This window comes from Canis aureus, chromosome 7, assembly GCF_053574225.1.
Source record: "Canis aureus isolate CA01 chromosome 7, VMU_Caureus_v.1.0, whole genome shotgun sequence".
NCBI lineage: Eukaryota > Metazoa > Chordata > Mammalia > Carnivora > Canidae > Canis > Canis aureus.
The window spans coordinates 46,537,839-46,564,614 of NC_135617.1; the positions used below are offsets into that span (position 1 = coordinate 46,537,839).

Genomic DNA, 26,776 nt, shown 5'->3' on the forward strand with positions numbered 1-26,776 from the left:
TGTTTCTTTGCAAAGATGGAGTTTTGTGGTGTGAAATGGGTGTCCACACAAATGTGGGCATGGCCTTTTTCAGTACGAGATAGAGCTGAGAGTGAATCTGGCTTTTCCTATACCATTCTGTTCTGACAGAGAACTTGGTTCTAGACATCAAATTCTATCAGGCAATTAGCCTAACTGAAAGCATACTGATTAGAGAGTATTGCATATCAATACCAGCATCAAGTAGGAAGGTCTATTTGTCATGGTAAAATAATAGAACTTATTTTATTAAAAGTTTATTAACTTGATTTATAACTTTTAAATATTTAGATTTATGATATAGAACTTTCTATTTGTACTGCTACTCTAGGCCCCACAAATGGTAAGAATTGGTCTAGACAGTGGTTCCAAATTCTATTTTCTAAATGCAATATTCACTTTTTTTAATAAGATTTTATTTATTTATTTATTCACAAGAGACACACAGAGAGAGGCAGAGCCATACACAGAGGGACAAGGAGACTCCCTTCAGGGGGTATGCTACGGCACTCGATCCCAGGACCCTGAGATCACGACTTGAGCCAAAGGTAGACACTCAACCACTGAGCCACCCAGGTGCTCCCAATATTCACTTTTTAATTAAAGACTTGAGTTCTTTTTATTTATTGAAATATAGATCCTACAATGAGGTCATTTGGTCCACTCCTTCCCCTAGAATAGAAAATCATTTTTTAGAACAATGTTTCAATATGCCTCTGTTTTAATATGTTAGACATAGTCATCTTAACAACTTACAAAGCAGTGCACTTTATTTCTTTAATTTAAATTTAAAAATTAATTTCTAAGGTTTAGTCATGTTCTTTTTCCCTCCATTTGTTCAATGAAATAGGACTCAATGTTCCTACTGTCCAGCCAAGAGTCATCAGTGCTGGAGCCATCTTGTCTACACTGAGAGTTTCCTCTGAGGATGAGAATTCACTGGTTATTCTTAGTTAGACTGTGCATACTTTATGTATTTTTACACACACCATTCATTTTTACATTCATTCTATGAATATTTATTGTCTAATATTCAAGGACTTTTTTTTTTTCATTTCTCAGCTCAGAAAAGATTCTCAGAATGCTGCAATTGAAGATAAAATGTTACTTCTTTTTCTCTTTCCCAATAACTTATACACAATAAGACACTCTCCATAACATTTGCTGAGTGGATAAAGGTATTGGACCTAGAAATTGAGCCCTGGAATATGATGAATGTGAAGCAGGTCATATTCAGTTCTATTTAAACACCTTCTGCTATTGGCATATTAGGAATTTTTAACTCCAGTGAATAATAGCTCACCTTTATTCAAGTCAGGAAAATTGATTTTCAAACGCAAGGAATAACTAATGTAATTAGACTTTCAAACATCTTGAAAATAAATTAATACAAACTCAAGCACATCTGGGTGTAGTATTTCTGTAAAATTAGTTTAAATGGTGAATGAATGCTGGTTCAGATAATTATCACCTAAAAGTCAACTCAAGAAAAGGCCTTTTAGTTAGAACTGAACCAATTCAACTTGAGCTGCTGATTTTAAATGTTTTTTTTTTCTTTTTATTAAGATAGTGTATCTCCAGATATCTTTGGCAAAAGTAAAGTTTCATTTTTTTCACACACATAGGATATATGTTCTACTCATGCTCTAGAATTAAATATAGTTGAATATGAATATGAGATAATCAGAAATAATAGTAATGACTGCAGGCTGTTCCCAGTTAACATTAGTAAGACATTTTTAAAATATAAAATATATTGAATAAAAGTGCTGAGATCTTATTTTCCAGTATTTTACATGAGAACATGATAATGCATAACATATCGTCTAAAAGCTTCAACTAATTTTCTAAAATATAACCCAAATTATAACTAAGTAGCGATACATAAGTAACAATAAGTCATATTTTGTTGTAACATGCTTAAAATATCACTTGATTACTAAACAGTAAGGCTGTAAAAAAAAAGTTGCTATGAATGCTTTATCCACTCTTTTAGATGTCACTCCCCCTTTCTTTAGGCTTTTCAAAATATACAAATGAGATTAAAGCCATTCCAGAATATAAAAATGTTGTATAACATTTTGTGGAAATAAATATGAGTTTTAGAAGTATATATTGTGCTTTGTGAAAATAAATGTTTTCCCATGTAAACAATAGTCACTGTATTTGAAAGTCACATATATTCTATGAAGTTTTTGTATTAAAACCAAGAGATATTGTTCTAGAAAAATTTATTCATACAGTCTGATGAGTAGGTCTGATTCTGAGTTAATACTTGGTTATCTGTTGTCCATTGTAATGAGTTCTGGGAGTGAAGAAAAAAATGTGGTGTGGTCTTGGTCTCCAAGAAGTCACAGTTTAATAGGGAAAGCACTTATAAGTAGCACATTACAAAGTGATAAATGCACTATATTTAAAAATGCAGTGCATTAAGGAAAACTCGGCATTGGGAAAATCCTGCAAAATAGATGTTCAAGCTGGGCCTTCATTAAAGAGCAATCTTTCACTGGTCAGAGGAAGGAGGAAAGATCATGAACAAAAGCCCAAGGACTTTGAAAGCACATGGTTTGCTTAGGATGTAGGTGAGGGTAGAATGCAGTGTTTGCTTTAGGATGGCAAGAGATAAGACTAGAATGTGGCATGAGACAAAAAAGAATGCTTGATCAATTTGTAGTGATGGAAAAAATTAAGTATGTAACCTTAATTACAGGCCCTGAGATGCAGGTACTTGTCAGAATAGTGACATTCATTTAACAAAGAGAATTTGAAGGCTTGGTATAGCTAGGGAAGAAACAATACAAATACTACATTCCAAGAGAAAAGGGAAATGTGTAAAGACTGGGAAGATTATAGTGGAAGAGAATATGGGGAGTAAATAGGCTTTAGAGCTAGGATGAATCCAGTTTGTTCTTTCTGTCCCTTCTTCTATTCACTGGGCTCAGTCTTTGGTAATCTTTTTCCTTTATTATTATTTAATGTTCCCTTCTTATTATTTAAGGTCTGTTTATACTGAGTTTTACATGTCTTGGAAATTTTAGAGTGGAAATGTAGAGTAAGACGTAAAGGAAGAGATTTAAATCTCAGGAAGGTAGGTTGGGCTTGATGTCTGAAAAGATGAAAAATGGTAGATGGAATCATGACCATGGATAAGGTCGTCTGGAAATGTACTTGTCTCAGGTCATCTCAAAGAAAGTGATTTAATTCTAAGGATAGAAAGAAAGGAGGAAAATCAGCTCGAAGGAGCTACATTACCGATAGGTTTCCAACAAATTTAGAACAGGGTTCAGGAAGGCAATGAACCAGAGTAGCTGTCAGGGTAAGCTTCATACTCACTGTATCCATACCCTCTCTATCTGTCTACTCCAGTGAGTGATTTTCATCATTCTTAGACAGATTGCCCGCATCCTTCACCTTGCCAAGTCCAATGATCAAAACTCAGTTTTTGGTAACTAACCTCAGTGGGGTCAACTGATTTCTTTCCCATTCTTAAGGTACTTTTTGCGCTTGAATTTTGTGACCTACATTCTCTTGGCTTTGCAACTGTTAAAAAACAAAACATACAGGCTCCAAAAGGTGTTACTTGGACCGAGTTGCCAAACTGGTGCTTCCTACATAATCTAATTGCAGTTTCAGCCTCCCCCATAGATATAGTCTTAACTGGTCAGTCAGGCATCTTTCAGTCTGCATCAAGGAGTCTACCTCGGAGATCTTCTCCACTTGCCAAAGATAAGGTAATCTACAGAATAAAACATCCTGTTTTTCCCCATAGAAAGGCCTACCTGGAAAAGTCATATTTTTTTGCTAATGACTTTCTTGCCTCTCCCTTCCTTAAAAAACCTTCCATTTTATACGACTCCTTGGAGTGTGCAGTAGCAACAACAACAACGCTCTACTTAATAAAGGGGTGCTGCCCGATTTATGAATCATTTAATAAAGCAAATTAGATCTTCATATGTACTTGATTGAATTTTGTTATTTAACACAACCCTTGCAACCCGTTGCTAGTTGCCCCTTCTTTCTTCATCTGTAGAATGTTCCTTCTGTCTCTTCTATTCACTGGGCTCAGTCTTCAGTAATCTTTTCCCTATCCCAAACTACAGCTATGATTCCCTATCCCAAACTACAGCTATGAATTTGAGCATCAACCATATGCTGATGATGCAGAAATTTGTATGTGAATCCCCAACCTTTTCCCTGGGCTCCAGAATAATATACTTAATGTCCCATCATACATACCTACTTAGACGTTAAATATAACACAAGACAACTCATAATTTTACCTGCCAAGGCTGCTCTCTGCCAGTCATTTTCCATGATTTACCTACTTGCTCAAGATAAAAACCTGAGATTCAATTTTGATTCTTCCCTTTTTTCTGAAATTTGTATTCCAAAGTACAGCAAACTTCTACCTTCAAAATAATCCAATGAGTTTTTAGACCTCCACCTTCTAATACTTTAGCCTTCATCATATGCCACCTAATCTATGTCTCACAGCTGTTCTCCCTCCTCATCCCTGGCTGTTCTACATAGGACTGCAGAATTGTCTCTTAAGAACACAAGTCAGGGATCCCTGGGTGGCTCAGCGGTTTGGCGCCTCCCTTTGGTCCAGGGCGCGATCCTGGATCCCGGGATCGAGTCCCACGTCGGGCTCCCGGTATGGAGCCTGCTTCTCCCTCCTCCTGTGTCTCTGCCTCTCTCTATGTCTATCATGAATAAATAAATAAATAAATAAATCTTTAAAAAAAAACACAAATCACATCAAAACTGTGGTACAAACCTTTAAACTCTTGCATCACACTTAAAAGAAAGTTTAAAAACTTTGTATCAAAATGTATCATCTATTGTTTCATAATAAATTACCTCAAAACGTAAAAGCTTAAAATGACAAACATTTATTATCTCATGGTTTCTGTAGGTAAGGAATTATGAGAAACTTAGATGAATGGTTCTGGCTCGGGGTCTCAGAAGAAACTGTAGTCGTCTGAGTTTTACTAGGGACAGAGTGTCTGCCTCCAAGGTGGCTCCTGTGTATTACTATTAGCTGTAGGCATCCAGAACATGGAACTCTACATAGGTCTAGTTGAATATCCCTATGAAAGGGTAGCTACTTCCTTTAGACACGTCTAACAACACAAGGAAGAAACCACAAAGTTTTATATGAAATAGTCTCAGAAATCATACACTGTCACTTTTGCCGTATTTTATTCATTAAAATTGTGTTACTCTATCCACACACAGACTACAAGGCCTTTGTGATATTATTCCTTCTACCTCTCTCACCTTATCTTCTACCATTTTCTCCCATATCACACCACTCTAACTACAGTGTCCTTGTGACAGTTTGTTAAGCATGCCAAATTCTTTGCAATCTTAGATGCTTTGCGTTTGCTCTTCCCTCTGCCTAGAAAACTCTATTTCTAGATGTTCATGAATTTACCCCCTTATTTAATTCAGATCTCTGATCAAGTATTACTTCTTAAAGAGACTTTTCTTAATCACCCCTATCTAAATATCATACCTTTCTCACCATTTTCTGTATTGTTATGTGTCTTTGAAATATTTATGCCCACCCAGATTATATCATAATTTACTTATTTATTCACTTACTTCCTGCTTCTTTGTCTGTAAGATTCAAGAGGGCAGGGATTCTGTTTGTTTCCTTTACCTGTGTGTCTAGTTCCTGGAATGGGGCCTGCCACACAATAGGCTCTCGGTAAATATTGAATGAAGGGATGAGTGGGTGAGAAGATGAATGATTGATTTCATCGTTAAGAGCCAGCAAGCAGAAATATGTATCCTGCATTCGTTTTGTTGTGTGCAACTTTGTGTTTGTGTAATATAGCAAGAACCAAAATCAAAATATTAAATGCATTCAGAGAGGAGCAAATCCAATATTGTACATGGATATATTTGGAATGAATAGCAATAAAATATTCTGTTCCTTTTAAGTGGCATTAGGTTTAAACCTTAAGACTTTGTGTCTGGCACTTAACAAAGTTGAAAAAATAAACTTGACATCTTGCCTTTTTTGGAGTACAGTCACTTAGTGTTAGGTGACAGTACCATCCAGGAGTTTCAACATAATTTTGATGAGATTTCAACAAATTTATTCTACACTCTATTCTTATTATAGCTATGGGATTTTTTTTCTTGTTCCTTTTCATTTTGTCCTATTTAAATCAATACGTATGACATTTTAAACATGTACATAGTATTAGTCTGGTAAAGGAAACACAGACATGTAAGTCATGGTTGTGCCCTCAATAGTTCAAAATCTACCTGAAAACTAGGTGTAACCATGTGAAATGGGATAGTATTAGCTGTCATGATCTTTTTAAATAAAGTTTTAAAAAAAGTTTTATATATAGAGAGAATGTGTGCATACTCACACAGGTGGAGGTGGGGCAGAGAGGGTGAGAGAGGAACAAGCAGACTCTGTGCTGAGCCCAATGTGGGGCTCAATCTCATGACCTTGAGATCATGACCTGAGCCAAAGCCAAGAGTCAGATGCTTACCTGACTGAGCCATCTAGGCACCCCTAACATGATCTTTTAATGGTAGAAAAGAGTTCAATGAAACCTTATGCCCAGCCATCGAACACTAGTAATAAGATGATAGTAGCTAATACTTATCATACTCTTATTATGTACCAGGTACTTTACTAAGTTATTTTGGGTAACTTACTTGACTCATTTTATCCTCACAACAGTTTTATGAGGATATTATACCATTTTACAAGTGAACAGTATAGCACAAAATTTTTAAGTAAATGAAGTGAATTCAACTAGTATATGCACAGGATCACTGCCTAGCACATAGAAAATTTTTATAAAGCAATAGGTATCAACATTCTTGATGCAAAGTGTTGTATAACTAATAAGTAACAGCTATGATACTATATTATGAAATCTATGATCTTGAGAACATACTAGGATGCCCTTCCTAAGATTTTCTCATTTTAGGGTTGGTTGGTTGGAGGGTGGGTAGGGGGGAACAGATGAAGCCCAGAATGCTTGCATGACTTGTCCAGTGCCATAGAGTTAGTGTGGCTTGTGTTAGGGCTGAAAGGTAGTACTGGTTGAACATGTGATACGTGAATTGAATGGTTGGAGTTCACAAAGAGAAAAATCCCTGTAAGTTACTCTGCACTCCATGGGGGAGAGGAACTGTGAGCTGAGACAGGGGTTGGAATTTAGATAAGCAGCCGGAAAAGGGAGGCAGGTGGCTATCAGTAGTTTTACAGTTTTGGTGAATTAGTGGTAGTTAAAATAGTTTATCTTATGGTAAATCTTGTTGAAAACAAGTAGTTGGGTTATTTATTTATTTATTTATTTATTTATTTACATTTAAGTAGGATCCACACTGCATGTGGAACCCAATGTGGGACTTGAAGTCATGACCCTGAGACCAAAACCTGGGTTGAGATGAAGAATTGGACACTTAACTGACTGAGCTACCCAGGGACCCCTGAGTTACTTTAAAATCAAGTTTATTAGTTTCTATTTCTGTTTCAATTATCAAAATAATTAATTTTATAGGTGATTAATATTATTTGACAAATTTTTCTACTAACTTACTATTACTGGATCTGAGATAGTTATTAATGCCTTCAATAAAAAGGAAAATATTATTCCATGTTCGGAACATCCTCCCATTCCTAAGGGCCTTTTCGAATTAGTTCACTGCCCACTAGTCCTGCCCACCTTGATTCTGAGAGATCCACTATTTGCAGCATTTCTTTTGCTAGCATCACTGTTCACACATAATGTTCCCTTCTTATTATTTAAGGTCTGTTTTATAAGAAATTACCGATTTCCTTTTTCTTTAGTGGGAAACACAGATTTAGGACAAAATTTCTTCTTCCACCTTGTTAGTCATTGGGTTAAGTTCAGGAGCTGTGAAAAGGAGTAAAATAAATCTACTCAGACATTAAAATATAGAAGGAGAACAATATGAAACACTATAATTTCAAAACAAGATCATAATTATTGCCAGTGAAGTGTACACAAAATGCTAATTCTCATAATGTCATCATTTGATAGATTTACTTTCCTTAAAAAAAATGAACTGAGGCTAATTTGCTTAAGATTATGTGGCTAGCAAGTGACAGACCTGCTTCTAACACTCAGAGTTAACTCCAAAGACCACAAACAGAACTTAGAGAAATTTTGCAATGGTAGAGATTGTTGGCTTAATAATTAATTATTAATGCAGAATATTAAATAATTTCAAAGTAAAATAGTATTTATTACATTTCTGAGATGGATGTGAGGCAGTTTATAATGAAGCATGTACAAAATAAGGATAAAAATGCTATCACAGATTAAACAAACAAACAGCTGTAAAGAAGGTGAAAAAGAAAAAGAATTACACAAGAAATCCTTATCCTAGGCAAGTTAGAACAAGGCAAGTTTGTCTTAAAGACACTCAGCTCTGAGCTTCCTGGAAGCTGGTAAGGCAAGACATAAATTTTAGTTACCACCTCCCCAGAAGATACTTTATATAAGGACAAATTGTTAAATGTATTTTTAAGAAAGATTTATTTATTTATTTTGGAGAGAGGGGAAGAGGGAGAAAGAATCCCAAGCTCAGTGTGGGGCTCAGTCTCAAGACCCTGAGATCATGACCTAAGCCAAAACCAAGAGTCAGATGCTTAATTGACTGAGCCACCCAGGCACCCATGATAAATGGTATTTTTAAGCAATGTCTGGTTCCTTTTAATTTTAGACATAGTTGTCTACATTATTAAATGTAAGGCTACACTGAGAACTGCTCTTCTAGAATTTTTAAACCCCCTTTTTTCCTATTTTCCTTCTTGTATTTATAACACATTACAATAGCTCTTTGAACTCCTGTTCATTTATTTGGAGATAATCGTTACTCTCATGGAGTTATGCTGCTAAAAAAATTACTTATGTCAAAGTAACATTGATATTTCTTCACCCTATGCTTGAGACTGAAATTTGAAAGTGTATATCTTTCTATTCAATATCAATGAAGCAAAATTTGTGCTAAATCATTTCCTCAGGTTCATTTATTATTAATGTTAAGTTTATGTTTCACAACAAACAGTTGTTATTTATGGTATATTTAGCCATTCATTCTAGACTTTGAATTTTAGAATTTGAAATGCTGGAATCCTGCTGCATTATAGAATACTGATATCTGATATTTTACATGGGAGATCCTAAAAGGAAGATGAAAATTATATTGCTCTCTTTCATTTTAACATTAATTGATAGAATCTTGGTTATGTATTCAAATACAAACAGCAGAAAACATTTTACTTGGAAACTTAAAAGGGTATAATTTGAAGGTAGGACAAGTAGGATAACCTTTGCTCAGCTATATTATGTAAATCTAAGTTGTTCATGCTCTGTTCATGCTCTGTAAGGACTTCTAATCAGTAGGCATTTGAGCATTATTTGTATTGTAAAGTCTTTTCAGAAAATGCCCATAAATAAAAGAAGTTTTAACAACCTCTTATTGACTTTTGGTTTTAGACAAAGCATAAATTTCAAAATAACTCAATACTAGCATCATTCCCTGTTGTTATATTTAAAGGTCATTTACATTTTATTGACTATAACTTGTTTTCTTCCCAGACTAATTCCATGTTCTCTGCTTCAATATATTATACAATTATACCTTGCATATAAAGGTTCTTTCCTCTTATATTGCATTAAAAATATTTTCAAAGTCTATCTGGAAATTAAGTGTATCTTGATTCTTTAAAATGTCCTCAGAACTAGAGGTTATTTGAATTTTAGAGTTATATGTACTTGGAAGAGCATGTATTTCACCCCATGAAAAAATTTAGGCACACAAAAAAATTAGGCATAACTAGCTCTATAAGACCATATTTATTATTATACAGTTCTAACAAGATTGGTTATTTCTTGGTGAAATAAATCACACGCATACACACATGATTGATGTTATTGCTAGGACACCTTACCTAGAGATTGTCCTTTATCTCTCTCTCCCTTTACCTCCTGTCTATATTACGAGAGGATGTCTTACCTTCAGGATTTATCCAAGCCTGGCCACTAGTGACTCTTCAATCTCGATCATGTATGCTAAGTCTCCCACATTATTTCCTGGCTTTTACTATTTTCCTTCTATATTTAATCATCCATACATGAGGTAGACTTTAATTCAGTAGTATTTATTGAATTAATGAAAGTATAAAGTCATCACTCACATTGATTAGCTTTGCTAGAATAGCTAATATTCATTATAAAGCCCCTGGATCATGCAAACCATGTTCTCTTTGAAATGACTGGGAAATAAGGAATTTATTTTAGAAAATAAAAATACTTAAAATACTTAAAATATGCAAATACCCAATTTTAAAATTGGTTTTAAGAGAAAAGTTCCTTTATGTTAAATAACTGATTTTCCATGAAACAAGATGATTGTGATTTCTGTTATTGTATAATTATTTCATTTATATTATAATGTGCTTGTTATAAAAATAAATTTAATCACAATAAGGTAACTTGTGTAAAGCATTGATATACACACTAGCCTAACACATCAATTTTATGGCTACTGATGTTTCTATCTGTGTTTTGGAGTTTGAAAAATGCTAGGTAGAAGTGTATGGAAGACCACTGTTAAATAGTCAACACATCCCATTTCGAAAATATGAATTATGGGGTTACCTGGGTGGTGCAGTCGGTTGAGCAACTGACTCTTGGTTTTGGCTTAGGTAATGATCTCATGGGTGGTGAAATGGAGCCCAGCCTCCAGCTCCATGCTCAGCAGGGAGTCTGCTGCAGAAGGGGGAGTGTCTCCCTCTGCCCCTCCCCTACTGGTTTGTGTGCATGCAGGAGTGTGTGCTCTCTCTCAAAGTGGATAAATAAATCATTTTTAAAAAGTATGAATTATGATTTCAGAGAAAATCACATGTCTTAAGAAAGTGACTGGAATATGGAGATATAAATTCAGATATTCAAATAGAATCCCCTTCACTGAAATTTTATTCATATTTTCAGAATGACTTTAATCTAAACTTTAAACTATTTGATACTGTTTATGCTTGGGTCTATGGAATATGTTAAACTACAAACATAGGGCAGATATTAAAACTATTTTCAAAAATTATTAGCAAACAAAAAGCCATTCTTGACATATAAAAATTATATATTATGATTCTTCAGTCCAGTGAGTTGCATTCCGTATTTTTCTATAATGCTTTCTTAACCTAGAGATCAGTTTCTGGCTCCTTCTTCAGTAAAATTTTGGCTTAAGGCTCTAGTGCAGCCTGGCTTTGGTCCTTTTAAATTTAATGTATAATAATGAGAATAATAGTAAAAACAATAATGCTTTTGCCAGACACTTTTCTAAGCACCTTGCTTGTATTAACTTAGTTAATCCTCACAAACACGAAGAGTTCTTTTCTAATTTCCAGGTGTGAAACTGAGGCAGACATTTGCAGCTTATATTCTAAAGCAAGAGATTTTGGTCTTGTGATTGTTTTTTTGTTTCGTTTTGTTATTTTTAAGCCAGAGTTTTAACCACTGTCTGGAACTAATTTTGTAGCAATTACTTCTAGTCCATTAAATCTTGGATTATTGTTTGCACCTGTCAGTCTCAAAATCAATCTCTCTCTCAGTCACTTTTCCATCATTTTCCCCTCTACCTCTCCTCTTCCTTTTGCCTACCCCTCTCCCTCAGATTGGAACACTGAGCTAGTCACAATCCTTGGTTCATTCAACATCATACAGTTATTTTATGAAACAGTTTCTTGAATTGTAGTATTTAGTATTTCTTCAGTTTTATTGCTTAGTTTTCAGTCTCTTGGAATTCCAGGTAGATATACCTTGGCCATCATTACCTATTACCTGTCTTTTACATCTTTCGCTGGATAGATACATGGATAGATAGATAGATAGATAGATAGATAGATAGATAGATAGATGATAGAGATAATCTTTCTGATTTTATAGTAATGCTTAATTCTTTTCTCTGATTCTATTTCCCTTCTTTTGTCTATTTAGTCTTGTTTTTTTTCTAGTTTATTTTTCGCTTATGAACTAAACACTTTCTAGTTCATTTCTGAGCTCTGATAGCTCTTTTTACATGCTCCTATAATTTATTGGTTCTTATATAACCCATTTCTATTTCTGATATATATCCCTTTTTATTACTTTTGTAATTCTCATACTTTCTTCCCCTCATTTTAATATTATACGTTTCTGCTTTGTTATATGTTTCCCTCCTGCTTTTACTTTCTGTCAATATATTAGTTCACTTTCCTTTTTTGTTTTCTTATATACTTGTATGAGGTTCAACACAATCTGTTTCTTTTTTTATGTCTAAATGAGAAAGTTTTGTCTGTGCTTTTAGGAGGTTTCTTTTGGAATAGACTGTTCATCTAGGGTATTGTCCTTGCTCTATGCTCCATTAGGACTTCGCTTGAGGCAGTTTTTCCCTCTCAAGAAGGGACTTATTCTTAAAGAAGGACATTTTTGTTTTCTGAGATCCTGGAGTGCTTGTGCTACCATAGTACTATCAGCTTTTTCCTTACGCATTGTATTTGTCTCCATTGTTTAGCTTTTTCCTCATGCATTGTATGATCTCCGTTGTTTACCTCACAATCACTCAGCATTTGGAGCTTGTGTAGGCTTGTCCCAGTTTTATGTTTTTCTTTCTTACTTCTTTTCATATCATTGAGAATTCTACATTAGGGGTCATCTCTTCTTTTTTTGAGGATAAGTATTTGCTTGAAATTTCTGTGTTCTAGTGCTCTTGGAGCCATCTAAATTTTCCTTTTTCATTTTTCCACAATCTACCTCACACAGGACCCAATAGAGTTCCAGCTATTTTCGGAGTTTTCAGAAACCCACTTTTTAAATAGGGTTCTTGTAGTTTGCCTGTATTATGGGGATATTTTCAGAGTTTAGTTTTTGTTTCTTTAATTATCTTAGGCATTCATCTTGTCTCTATAAGAGAATTAGGTGAGGTTAAAAATCTAAGCCAAGGGTTGAGGTGCCTTGGTGGCTCTGTTGGTTGTGGGTCCAACTCTTGATTTCTGCTCAGTTCAGGATCTCCAGTTCATGAGATAGAATGAATCATCATGGGACCCCCTGCTCAACAGGGAGTTTGCTTGAAAATCTCTCTCTCTGCCTCTCCCTCTGCCCTTCCTCCCCACTCTTTCTCTCTCTCTAAAAAACATAATAATAAATAAATCTTAAAAAAAACCTAAGCCATTGGAGGAAAATAGAAGTCATAGAAATAATCTACTTTATTTGTGGGAGTGTGCCTACCATATTCATAGAACAAAATAGTAGAGTTTAGTCAAATTAAGTATGTGCATAATTTATGAACCAAAATTCCACTCATGTACATATTACAAAGAAATTCTTATACACCCCTTTCATTCCATGTTGGATCCAGTATAAGAAAAAAAGATTAGATTGATTTGTAGCTAACTTTTAACCCCAGCAGAGAACATATATACCCTTTCCATGTAGGATTTATAAGTCCTGGTAAAAAATTTACCTGCTAAGAATTCCTTCATTGAATTCTAAAATACAGATATAATACAAACAATGCAATTTAAAAAAGAAATTAATATCAGAGTAAAAGACTGGCTCTGCCATCTGGACATTTTTAAAAGGTGGTGTTAAATACTAAACATTTTGAGAAAAACAAAATGAAGTTGCAGAAATTCTGCAAAGAAATTATAATTGAAGCATAACTGGGGGCACCTGGGTGGCTCAGTGGTTGAGGGTCTACCTTTAATTCAAGTCATAATCCCAGGGTCCTGGGATTGAGTCCTACATCAGGTCTCTGCAGGGAACCTGCTGCTCCTTCTGCTTATGTCTCTTCTCTCTGTGTGTCTCTCATGATTAAATAAATAAAATCTTTTAAAAAATGTATTCCCAAAGAAAATGAGAGAAGTGAGGCAAAAGCAGAACTAAAAATCCCCTTCAAAATGTCTCCTTACCTGAAATTTACAAAAATCACTAACTAATATGAAGGAAGATACAAATAAGAGATGTTCATCAAAGCATTATTCGCAAACAAATATGTTTGTCAATTATAAGACTTAATATTGATAAAATGTCTATAATACCCTAACCAATCTACAGATTCAGTGCAATCCCTATGTATCCCAATGACATTTTTTTTTTCAGAAATAGAAAAAAAATTTCTAAAATATATATGGAATCTCAAGAGACTCCAAATGACCAAAATAATTTTGAGAGGAACAAAGCTGGAAGTTTCACGCATCCTATTTCAATATATAAGACTTTGTAAAAATATGTGTGTGTGTGTGTGTGTGTATACACACACACACACCATCTTTATCCATTATATATACACACACACACACACACACACACCATCTTTATCCATTTCCCAGTTGATGGACCTTTGGGCTGTTTTATAATTTGGCTCTTATAGATATGTTATAAACAGGGTGCATGTATCCCTTTGAATTATAATTTTTGTACTCTTTGGATAAATGCATAGTAGTGCAGTTGCTGAATTGTAAGCAAGTTCTATTTTGACTTTTTTGAGGAATCTCCATACTGTTTTCCAGAGTAGTTGCACCAGTTTGCATACCCACTAACAGCATAAAGAAAAAAAAAAAAAAAAGAGAGAGAGAGGGAGAGAGAGAGAGACAGAGGCCAACCAAGAAACAGACTCTTAACTATAGAGAATAAACTGATGATTACCAGAGGAAATGTGGGTGGGGGCATGGGTTAAATAGGGAATGGAGATTAAGGAGTGCGCTTGTGAGGAGCACTGGGTATTATATGGAAGTATTGAATCACTATATTGACACTTGAAACTACTATTACACTGTATGTTAACTAACTGGAATTTAAATAAAAATGTTTTAAAAATCCAAACAAACAAAAACAAAATGTATAATACAATGCATCAGTAACCAAGATCGTGTCATACTGGCATAAAGACAGAAATACAGACTGCTGGAACAAAATATAAGACCCAGAAATAAACCCTTGTGTATGTGGTCAAATGTTCTTCAACAAGGGTACCAAGAGCATACAATGGAGAAATAAATAAAGGACTATTTATTTTCAACAAATAGTGCTGGGAGAACTGGAATCCACATATGCAAAAGAATAAAGTTGGAGTCTTGTCTTCTACCATGCATAAAACCTAACTCAAAATGAATTAAAGACCTAAAAGTAAGACCTAAAACTATAATACTTCTAGAAGAAAACATAGCAAAAAAGCTTTAGGACATTTGATTTGTCAATGATTTCTTGGATATGGCACCAAAAGCACAGTCAACAAAAGGAAAATAAATGAAACTACATCAAGCTGAAAAAAATCTCTGTGCAATAGAAGGAACAATCAACAGAGTGAAAAGGCAACCTATGGAATGGGAAAAATATTCACAAATCATATATCTGATCAGGGTTTAATATGCAGGGTATATAATGAAATTATACAACTCAACAACAATAAAACATAACCCAATTAAAAATGGGCAAAGGACTTAGATAATATTACAAAAAAGAAATATAGTCAACATGCATATGAAATGATGCTCAAGATCACTAATCATAAGAGAAATTAAAAACTACCATGAAATAACACCTCACACCCATTAGGATGGCCACTGTCAAAAGAATAAAAAATATTATGTGTTGGCAAGGATGCAGAGAAATTGGAACTGTTGTGCACTCTTGTTGGGAATATAAAATGGTGCAGACATTACAGAAAATAGTATGGAGGTTTCTCAAAAAATTAAAATGGAATTGCTGTTTGATCCAACAATCCCACTTCTGGGTATATATACAAAATATTTCAAAGCAAGATCTCAAAGAGATACTTCCACACCCATGTTCATCAAAGCATTATTCGCAATGACTAAGAGGTGGAAGCAACTCAGATGTCCATTGATGGATAAATGGATTAAGAAAATGTGGTATATATCTACAATGGAATGTTATACGAACTTCCAAAATGAGAAAATCCTGATACATGTTACAACATGGATAAACCTTGAGGACATTATGCTAAGTGAAATAAACCAGTCATAAAAGAGCAAATACTGTGCTATTCTACTCATGACATATCTAAAGTGGTCAAGCATAGAAACAGATAGGGAAAAGGTGGTTGCCAAGGCCTGTGGGAAGGGGATGGAAAATGAGTAGTGAGTCTTGAATTTCAGTTTTGCAAGATGGAAAAATTCTAGAGATCTGTTGCATAACATAATAATAGGCTTATACTACTGAATTGTACACTAAAAAGTGATTAAAATGAGGACATCTGGGTGGCTTAGTCAGGTAAATGTCTGCCTTCGGCTCAGGTCATGATTCCAAGGCCCTCAGATGGAGTCCCATGTTGGGCTCCCTGCTCAGTAGGGAGCCTGCTTTTCATTTTTCCTGCCCCCTGCTTGTGCTCTCTCTTGCTATCTTTTTTTTTTTCTCTCAAATAAATAAATAAATTCTTTGAAAATGATTAAAATGGTATGTACTGTTATGTGTTTTTTATTAAAATAAAAAATTCTTTTTCTTTCTTCTTTCTCTTCTTTCTTTCTTCTTTCTTTCTTTCTTTCTTTCTTTCTTTCTTTCTTTCTTTCTTCTTTCTTTCTTTTTTTTCTTTCTTTTTATATTCTTTTATTGGAGTTTGATTTCCCAACATATAGTATAATACCCAGTACTCATCCCATCAAGTGCCCCCCTCAGTGCCCGTCACCCAGTCACCCCATCCTCCCGCCCACCTCCCCTTCCATTAACCCTTGTTCACTTCCCAGAGTTAGGATTCTCTCTGTTTTGTCACCCTCTCTGATATTTTCTTTTTTTTTTTCTTTTTTTTTTCCCTCTCTGATATTTTCTCAATGGAGCTTCCATCTTGACTAAAATCCCAGTGGGTGGAAGTGAATATACCCTTGACCAAAAATTAACTCTATTATCATCTTCTCATAATTTTGGGAGAGAGCCTCTAAAAATAAGACCATGAGTGCTTAAAAAATTCTTGAACAAATATGGGCATTAAAAGAAAAAAGATGAGAGAACAGAAAATTCTAAAATCTATGTAGTTTAACATTTAACATAAGCCTGCCCTACGATATTGAGTATGTTTTCTCAATAATATGGAAGCCAAATTTAAAGAGAGACCATATAAACAAGTATAAAACATTACTCAGCTCTCTATGCAACAAAACTGTTATTGTTCGATGACAGTGTGTGCCTTTAAGTTTTTATGGATACCTGTATTGTATAGATGTCCCACAAGGAATGTGCCTTAGTTATGAAATAAAGAATTATTTTAAACTAAAATTTAAAAAGGGAAGGTATTATATACATTGTTTTCTCTAGGTTGAAAATCAGGCAAATCTGGCTTTTACGATTTTGTGACTATGCAGTTGACAAATGCAATTACTGAGCTATTGGTCATGTAGATATGTCAGGAAAGACTAGATAACTCCCTGAAAGTATCAAAAGGGCAAAAGATATATCAACATTTTTAAAAGGAAAGTGTAGGAACAAGCAGAAAAAGCAGCAGTGGAAATGATATTTTATTCAGTTCCATTTCTTGATGGAAAATTTATTGGAATTAATCATTGATTGATCAAATTACAAATGTCTAAAAATGCCAAAGGTAGTAGTAGTCTTGTAGAGAATAAATAATGTCAGACAAATTCAATTTATTTTATGACAGAGTTACAAGAGAGAAACCGTACATTTAATAGACTGGGGATTGAGTTGGTTCCTTCAGTGTGTCCCACATTACAATTGCCTCAGCAAACTAGGAAGTATGGTATTAGATAGGTGCATGTACCCAAAGGGTAGCGATCAAAAGTTCACTGTCAGTATCAGAAGATATAATGAATATCCTTTCTTTGCAGTTGTCAGAGTTCTGTATGTAATAATTACGTAAGGGGTTGAAAAGCCTGAATAGAGAGTGCTTTTTGGTTGAAAAAGAGTCAGTTAAAGTGGCTTGTTAATCTAGAGTGGAAAAGTAAGAATCTGATGCCATCGTTCTGAGTAGCAATTATAGACATATTATATATAACTTCTCTTCAAGCAGCATAGTTTATTTTAAGATAATTGTCATTAGGGAAATTACAGCATATACCGGGAAAAAGTGATTGTAAATGACTTCGTGCAAACTATGCATTATAGCATTCATTCCACCATTATTTATGTAAGCAATGTGATCTTACTTCAAAAAGATTTTTTAATAATTCCACATGAGCCAAATTAACAGTATGCTAAAAGATTACCATCCAGAATGTTACAGGAATTTTATGTAAGGCGTGTGAAATCATTTCGGAAAAGATGCTAATTACAAATAAAATAACAAAGAACAAAGCTGTTAGATGTAATACAGTATTCCTTTCACCTCCAGAGGTAGTCAGATCTTTAAAAAAATAATTGTTTCAAAATGCAATGTAAATTAATATGAATTGGGAATTTACATGCTTAATGGGTATCATCACCTTTCCTTTTACTCCAAAATTACAGAAATAAATGTTTTTGTTCTAATTCTAACAAAACTAAGAAAAAAAGCCCACCCTGTCTTAATAGCTTTATCATTCTTTACCCCCACACATAAGTATGCATGTACATATATATTCATTTTCTAATTGCTCATTTTCCCCATCAGAATATAGATTCCATAAAAGCAGAGACATTTTCTTGTTTTCTGTTTTATCTGTGGTACCCATAGTAGAGGTTTAAGAATTTTGTGGAATAAACTAATTTTAAAAAGAAAGAATAGGTAGTGTACATTTGCTCAAAAATACCCATTTTGGGAATAGTCTCATAAGACAAAATTAGTGATTCTTTTTAAACATATGGACAGACAGTTTCATAATGATGAATATGAATGATAGCATTCACAGATTTAATCCTTTAAAAGACATCGCTGTGACTCTTTTAATTCCCTTTAAGTTTGTTGGAATGTAAAATAACATGCTGTTTATCTTTACTATCCTATTTGGTAACAGATGATTACTATTTTCAATTATTTTTTGTAGGAATAATTCTCAGTAACTATGAAACATATAACCTTACAACTTAGTTTGTTCTATTTATTGTGCCTAGGAAAGTTAGTTTCGCTTAGATATTTTAAATCTTTAAAGGGCATATTCTTCCTGTGTTTTATTTGAAGTTGCTAAAAATTAAATCCATCATTTGTCTCACGGAAGTCAGTCACATCTTCAATGGTAACTTTTAGTTTTAGCTGACAGTTCATCTTAACATATGGTAGCAGCATGCATGTAACTGTTAACAGGTGTTGCTTCAGTTCTATTAAGGTTCTTCAAAATCTTTTTTAAGAAGGAGAGTAATAAGAACAATCATATTTATGACGACTTTTCATTTTGCTTACTGTTTTTTTCCTTGTGATTTTTTTTCAGAAATTGAAAAATTTCAAGGTTCTGATGGAAAAAAGGAAGATGAAGAAAAGAAATATCTTGATGTCATCAGCAACAAAAACATAAAGCTCTCAGAAAGAGTATTGATTCCTGTCAAGCAATATCCAAAGGTATTGCAATATATGCTCTGTTTTCATAGAATTAGGAAAAAAATAAAACTTGATGTTTTATTCATTGTCTTTCATGAAATGAATATTTAAAACTTCATTGTATTAGTATACACAAATATATGATATTGATGGAGGAAAGAGAAGTCTTTGAAAGTACAACCATAAGAAAAATTTTCAACTAAAGACCATAGCACTTTTATTCTGTGAATATGGGAAGCATAATTAGATATTTTAATTACTTATTTAATATGTAAATAGTTCAACAATTTGTCCAAATATACATAGTCACTTGATCTTGTTTTGGTTCATGTTACTATATTTTCCAATTATAAAAAAGAGTGGATTAATGGTACTAAATATATAGCATTATCTAGTCCACAGGAAATTATTATATCCAGGAAAGTAATCTAGTCTTTATTAGACCCTTAGATTAGAACCTCTAGTCTTCTGTAGTCAGGGTTAATTTATTAAGATAAGTACAATACTGTTCTCTTGAGAGTACTTTCTCACTAGACATTTTATCATACAAGATTTGTATTACCAGAATCATGAGTATAAGATAAGGCATTCCACATCATGGTTTCATCACTTATATTTATAAATTCCGATGGGTAAAAGGAGTTTCTTTCTCTTTTTTTAGTAAATTAAGTATTACAATGGAAACTCAGTTTCAATCTGGTAATTTACTTTCTGAAGAGTGAATCTGAAACAAGGACCATGCAATTATCCTAATAATGAAGACTACAGAAATAAATGCTGTAGTCTACCAATTGTCTTCTAATATGATAAATTTTAGTAAATATAATTAAGTGGGATGTTGTGTTTATAATTATTTCAAATAGGAATAAATTGTTGCAGCCCACCAAACCATAAAATTTAGCTTTCAGATGAGATTTTTGGGCATGCAGGTTTTTTGGGTTTTGTGGGATTTTTTTTTTTTTTTAGCTAGATTGCCTCTATTACAAGAAAAGTCCATTCAATCGATGTATATTTTACAATTAATTTTTTTAAGATTTATTTCATAATCATGTTTTTATGAATATTAAATTAGGCAGAGAAAATGTACATGAAAATGTTTACTTGGTAATAAAATGTGGTAGAAATGTGGATATTAAGAAAAACGTCTTTTTAAAAAGATTTGGTTAATCCACTATGAAGTACAAGATTCTCTCTCTAAATAATGTATTTAAATATTACATAACTAGATACCATTTCTCAGAATAACACTTGTCTATTCTCTGGATATGGAAAGCCAGTGACAGACTCAGTATCTCCTTCTTAATAAAGTACAGACCTGTATCTCTGACCAAATCAGATTGGTAAAGTGTGAAAGGCATTTCAGGTCGTGGTGGCTCTTGAAGTGACAGCATGAGTGTTTTTATACTGAATATTGCAGTAGTCTGTATTTGATGCATGATGATGAATATCGAAACAATAATACTGTATAGTGTCTCATGTTTGTGTGAGATTTAATTTCATAATTTATGGGAAGATGATCAAATAACAAAACTACCTATTTGTATTGAAACAGACCATATCTTACTAGCAATTATTGTACCTCCCAGAATTTTTCGAATCGCAGAATGTTTATGCTGAGACTAATTATCTAAATCACAGAATATATAAAGCTTTTATTTACCAAATGAGGTAACTGGGAAATTATGAATTACTCAAAGTCATATCTTTGTTGCAGATAGAAATATTTAGAGAAGTTGCTGTTATTTTAGATTCTTCACTTTTTGGGAGCCATTACGTTTATAACTTGACTGATAATGTTCACATTTTTTTATTACTTATTTATGTAAAATATGGAAGAATGTGAGGAATGAGAGCTCCTAATGATTAGTGCTTTTATGGAATATTATCAAATAACAATTTATGCCTTAGAAAATTTGCCATTCTTAATTGACGAGTAGAATGCTAGATCACTTTAAATCATTTTTAAAAGGATGTGCATTTCATACATCACAATAAAAGAAGTCTTAGAGCCCTTTTACAGAAAAAGGTACTGAGAACAAAACAGAACAAATTCATCTATCAAGTTGACCTACATTTGTTTTTGTTTGCTTTTATAGTATAACAAATTAAAACCAACTTTCTGAAAACCATATTTTATTTCAAAAGTGGTGACTCTCTCCTACTAAGTGATTATTGCCTACCTCTCACAAAAATATCAGTGGGTTAAGATTACAGTCACTACACTTGAGCCATATTGGATGTACATTTGGGAGCTGTAAAATATGTGGTGTGGTGTGATACTATGAACTGATGGGCAGAGAATAACAGTATTTATGGACTTAAAGTTTAATCTTTTATAATAAAAAGTGGTTTATCCGTCAGGGGGTACATTGGAGAAAGACCTACTTTTCACAACTTCTCTCAGAGCTGCCTCTCCCCTTGATGCCTGCTGTCTGTTTGATCTGGTAATTAGTGAGGCAATGACACAGTCCTTTCCAACAAAAGGCAGTAAATAACTATGGGACTTCTTGAGGAAATGACCTTATCTTGACTTTACTACATGACCTTTTTAGAAAGATTTGATTTCAGTTAGTCTCCAATATCAAGTTAATTTGCTGACTTAATTGAATAATACAAGGAATTGAAATAAGTTTAAGATTTTGAATTATACAAAATGTAAAAATGCTGTTCAAACACATTAAGAATGATTTATCTAACTCTAGTGCTTTATGTTTAATCACTAGATTTGGGGGGAAATATGTCATCAAATTATAATGAACAGCTTTTCTTATTTGTTTTTAATATTTTTATTTGCAACAAGATTAGTCAAGAAATAAACTATGCACATCTATTGTTTGCATTTACAGATGTTTCAGAATCAGTGCAATTATTTCTTGATAGTCAAGTCTCCAAGGAGGCAACATGTGGCAGTATGTTTTTCTATAATCCTAAGAGGTTCATGTAGAAGATCCTAGTGAGATTCATGCAGAAAACTCACTGTCCTTAACGTGAACTCTTTCTCCCTAAATCCATACAAAATATATTTCATAGTCTAATATACATTTACTTTTTTTTAAATCTTAACATCTCCAACTGGTATGCATATTATAATCAGAATTATTTTACAGTCTCCATCGGACAAGTGATGGTCATACCTTGTTACTGTTGTCTGTAAACTTGGCCATGCCTTTGTATCCAGTTGTTAATTGCGTTGGAAAAATGCGAATTGAGGTTCTTTGCTGTTGAAAATGTCTTCAAAGATTACATTATGATTTAGTGTTGGCATGCAAAACTATCACATATCCAACAAAAGAACAGAACCATAGCTTAGGGCATAAAGTTGGTATTAATAATATTAACAATATTCATCCTTGGAAGAAAGAAAAATGCCATAATTCTTGGTCCTCAACAAACAAGTGTCTCATAGGGACCTAAGAAACAAAGGTACATTTAAATGGCTAAAGTTTTATTCTGTTTTTAGACATGCAAAAGGACAGTCTAACACAAGCATGGGCAAATTGACAGGGCCATGAGGTGCCACTTCCACCCACTTGAGGGAGATCTGCTCCTTGCTTGCAACTATACCTATTTGGTCACCTGGGCAATCCAACCTCTCAATGCCTTTTAAAAGTGTCTTTTGATGTTGGCTTCAGAATCCTCTGAAGTGCATCAGGCCTTTCCTTCAATTAATTTTGCCTGGAGGCCCACTTTTTATTTCTGGATTTGAGTTACTGCCAACTTTTTAAAGCAGTAGATCGCCAGGAGTGTATATCGGCCCCAAATTTGGCCCCTTTTAAGATCAAACACAGCTACGTTCCCCAGTGCTGCTTCTCAAATCAATTCCTTATGTAGATTAATGCAGAAAATTAAAGTTCCAAAATATGTTCATAAGCACCACACTTGCCCTATATTTCAGTTACTCTGCTCAGTCCCAGAGAGAGGAGCTGCCTTTGTGCCTGACTGGAACCAGTCTCTGAAACCTGTCATGTCTTCTCATAGAGTTGGTTTCTTTCTCTATACTCCAAAAGATGAAAACCCAAATCAAAATTCTTGATGAGTGTTATTTTTTTCTAACTTAAGTATTTATCAGACCACTTAAGAATAGTTCTTAGAGACCCAGGATTTCTAACTGTGGTAACTTTGTATTTCAAAGCCAATATCATCACCTATAATCTTGGAAACACCTCTCTATTTTTCTAAGCAATGAGGTTTTCCAAAAACCACTCAGTAGCTTACATCTTAAACCTGTTTTATCTTTACCAGACAGAGGTTATTGCATAGCGTTGCTTTTTACTTTTCTAAAGGTAATGGAAGAGAGGATTTTATCGGGCTTTGTGATTTCAATTTCATTCATATCAGTTTCCTAGTCTCTCACCTGTGAATGTAAATCTCAATTGGAAAATAACATGACACTCAGATTCACATTTCCTATGAGAAAGAAAAACATTCCAAAATTCTCTGGACTGCATTCTCTCCAGGAGAATGGCACTTGAAATAACTATGTTTTCTAGAAATTTGTGGTGATATGTCTAGTCCTTGTCTTTTCCAATAACCCTTTCTTTTAACTAATTCTCATCCTATGTACTTCAATATTATTTTCCATTTGGTGCTTAAAATTCTTTTGTCTCTGTTTTAGAAATTTGCAGTGATATGTCTAGTCCTTGTCTTTTCCATAACCCTTTCTTTTAACTAATTCTTTTTTTTCTTTTAACTAATTCTTATTCCATATTTAAATCTTTTTTGTCTTTATGTTTTATTGACCTATGTGTTCCTAATCCTGAATTATGTTCTTCTCTCCACATCCTTTTCTATGGACTCAGCACAACCTCACAAAATACCTCCTCATACTTTTTAAAATAATCTCTCCTTTCTATGTATAGATCTCCTAGAGAATCTTCAGTCTGTTTTAATCCATTGTTTCCTTTCTGCCAGATTATTTCACATTTGCCCTCAACTGGAAAACTGAAAACTACTTCAAAAGGATCATTAAAGTGCCTTTTAAAATGTGTCCAAACCTATATCCTTACTCAAGGATTCCTTGAGAGTAAAAAGAGCTTCCACCTCACATCCCTTTCTATAATCTTACCATTTTTCATTCACTTATTTGTTAATTTATTTATTTAATTCAGTGAGCCTTTAGTGAGTTTGTCTGTACCCATGGAACACAGATGACTCTTGTTATTTGTCATTGCAGTAGAAGTGGTTTCTTATATAGTAGATCTTTAAAAGACTAGAGAAGAAAGATCATTAAAACAATCAAGAGGAACTACGTTAGCTGTCTAATGGATTCCAGTATTATTATGGACCTTGAAGGACTTTTTCACATATGGAAGCAAGTGAATTTGATATAAATTTAAATACTGTATATATTGATATTAGCAGAAAACAAACTTTCTCTGGAAAGGATACAGGAAGTAAAAATTAATGCATGCCCCTCCACCAAACATCCAGATAAAGGATTACAGTTACTTATAGTACTAAGTTAGAACCTGACTATAGCAACTTTTTGAAAGAGATTTGGATCCACGTAGAAAAATTGTGATTTTTGTTTGCCTTCTCAAATTTAAGTGATTGTTAAATTTATGTAACACATTTAGATTTCTACCATTTTATAATTAATTTCCTTAAAAATGTATGGATTTCACAAGGATATCACAAAAAATAAAACATTATAAGAATTCCATTAGGAATGTCAATGCAAGAGCTTTAAAATAGTATCAAATATTATGTGCCAGTGTTCATAGCATCATTGTTCATGATAGCCAAGGATCAATGCAAATATCCTCAACAGATAAATGAATAAGCAAAATGTGGTTTGTGTCTGTGTGTATGCACACACGTATGTGTGTGTGTGTACAACAGAATATTATTAAACCTTAAAGAACAATATTTAGATACCTGTTATAACATGGATAAACATTGAAAATGTGCAAAGTGAAATAAACCCGATACAAAAGGGCAAACATTGTATGATTCCACTTATTTGAGGTACTTAGAAACTACCAAATTCTTAGACCTGGAAAATGGAATAGGGGTTACCAGAGGGAAAGGAGAGGGGAAAAATGGGGAGTTACTGTTTAATGGATACAAAATTTGTCTTTGGGATGATGAAAAAGTTCTGGAAGTAGATGTGATAGTTGCACAACATTGTGAATGTAATTAATGCCCCCGAATTGCACATTTAAAAGTAGTTAGAATAGTAAATTTTATGTTATATATATTTATTGCAATAAAAAGTAATGTTAAAAACTACGAGCAAATGTATTAATGGCACATTACAAGCAGAATAAATTACACCCAAATGTCTTTTAATTTCAGGGATGTAAGACTGGTTGAGTCTACATACTTTTAAAATTTACTGAATTTTAGAACAGGATCAAACAGTCATTTGATAAAATAGATTTCTCATTCCTCATGAAATAAACATGAACATATATTGTATAATAAGTATATATTTATAATCGGAATGAAGAGATCCTTTATTCAATAAATATTGGAAAAATAACTATTGAAGTCTTTAGGGGCAAAAGAAAAGAAAGATTAAATCCCTAACTCATCTTTTACACCAACATACATCTTAACTGCTCTAAGATTAAATGCAAAAACAAAACAAAACCAGTAGAAAATATTATGGGAAATTTAATGGAGGGAAAGCATTCCTTTTTTTTTTTTTTTAAGATTTTATTTATTTATTCATGAGACACACAGAGAAAGAAAGGCAGAGACATAGAGGGAGAAGCAGGCTCCACAGGGAGCCCAATAAGGAACTCGATCCTGGGACTCCAGGATCACACCCTGAGCTGAAGGCAGATGTGCTCAACTGCTGAGCCACCCAGGCATCCTGAGGGAAAGCATTCCTAAGAAAGATGGAAAAATACTAAAGCTGTAGGTAAACAATTAAAATATTTCATGACCTAAAACTTCTGTACAAGCAAAAATGGTAATGATGATTACCAAAATTAAAAGTCACAATTAAAATACCAAACTGGTATGACTATTTGAGAAATATTGAAACACGTGACAGAAAATTTATTTTCTTCATATGTAGGGACTCAATTCTTCTAATTGTACAAGAAGTTGATGATGCCAATAAATACCACACATGTACTGTTTAAAGCAAATAGAAAAGTATCTTGAACATTACTTATTGGAAAAGTCAAGTCAAGATGACTTTGAAATGCTTCTATTTTCTATCAGACTGACAAGAAAGTTTGATTATAACCGAAAATGATGTTAGGGTACAGGAAAACAAAAAACAAAAAACAAAAACACTCCATAACCTGTTGCTCAGACCATTGAGATTCAGCCATTT

At 33.5% G+C, this 26,776-nt stretch overlaps 1 protein-coding gene across 22 annotated transcripts in view; it reads left to right on the plus strand.

The window, feature by feature from the left end:
• KHDRBS2 (KH RNA binding domain containing, signal transduction associated 2) overlaps positions 1-26,776 on the plus strand; it is a 589,140-nt gene that overhangs the window by 67,863 nt on the left and 494,501 nt on the right. For all 22 annotated transcript variants that reach the window (XR_013383276.1, XR_013383278.1, XR_013383277.1 and 19 more), the window contains exon 2: positions 19,379-19,506. Coding sequence is in view for 4 of the 22 variants with exons in the window: in XM_077903521.1 (XP_077759647.1) it covers positions 19,379-19,506 (128 nt within the window). In the remaining 18 variants the exon portion in view is untranslated. The remainder of the gene's footprint in view (positions 1-19,378; positions 19,507-26,776) is intronic.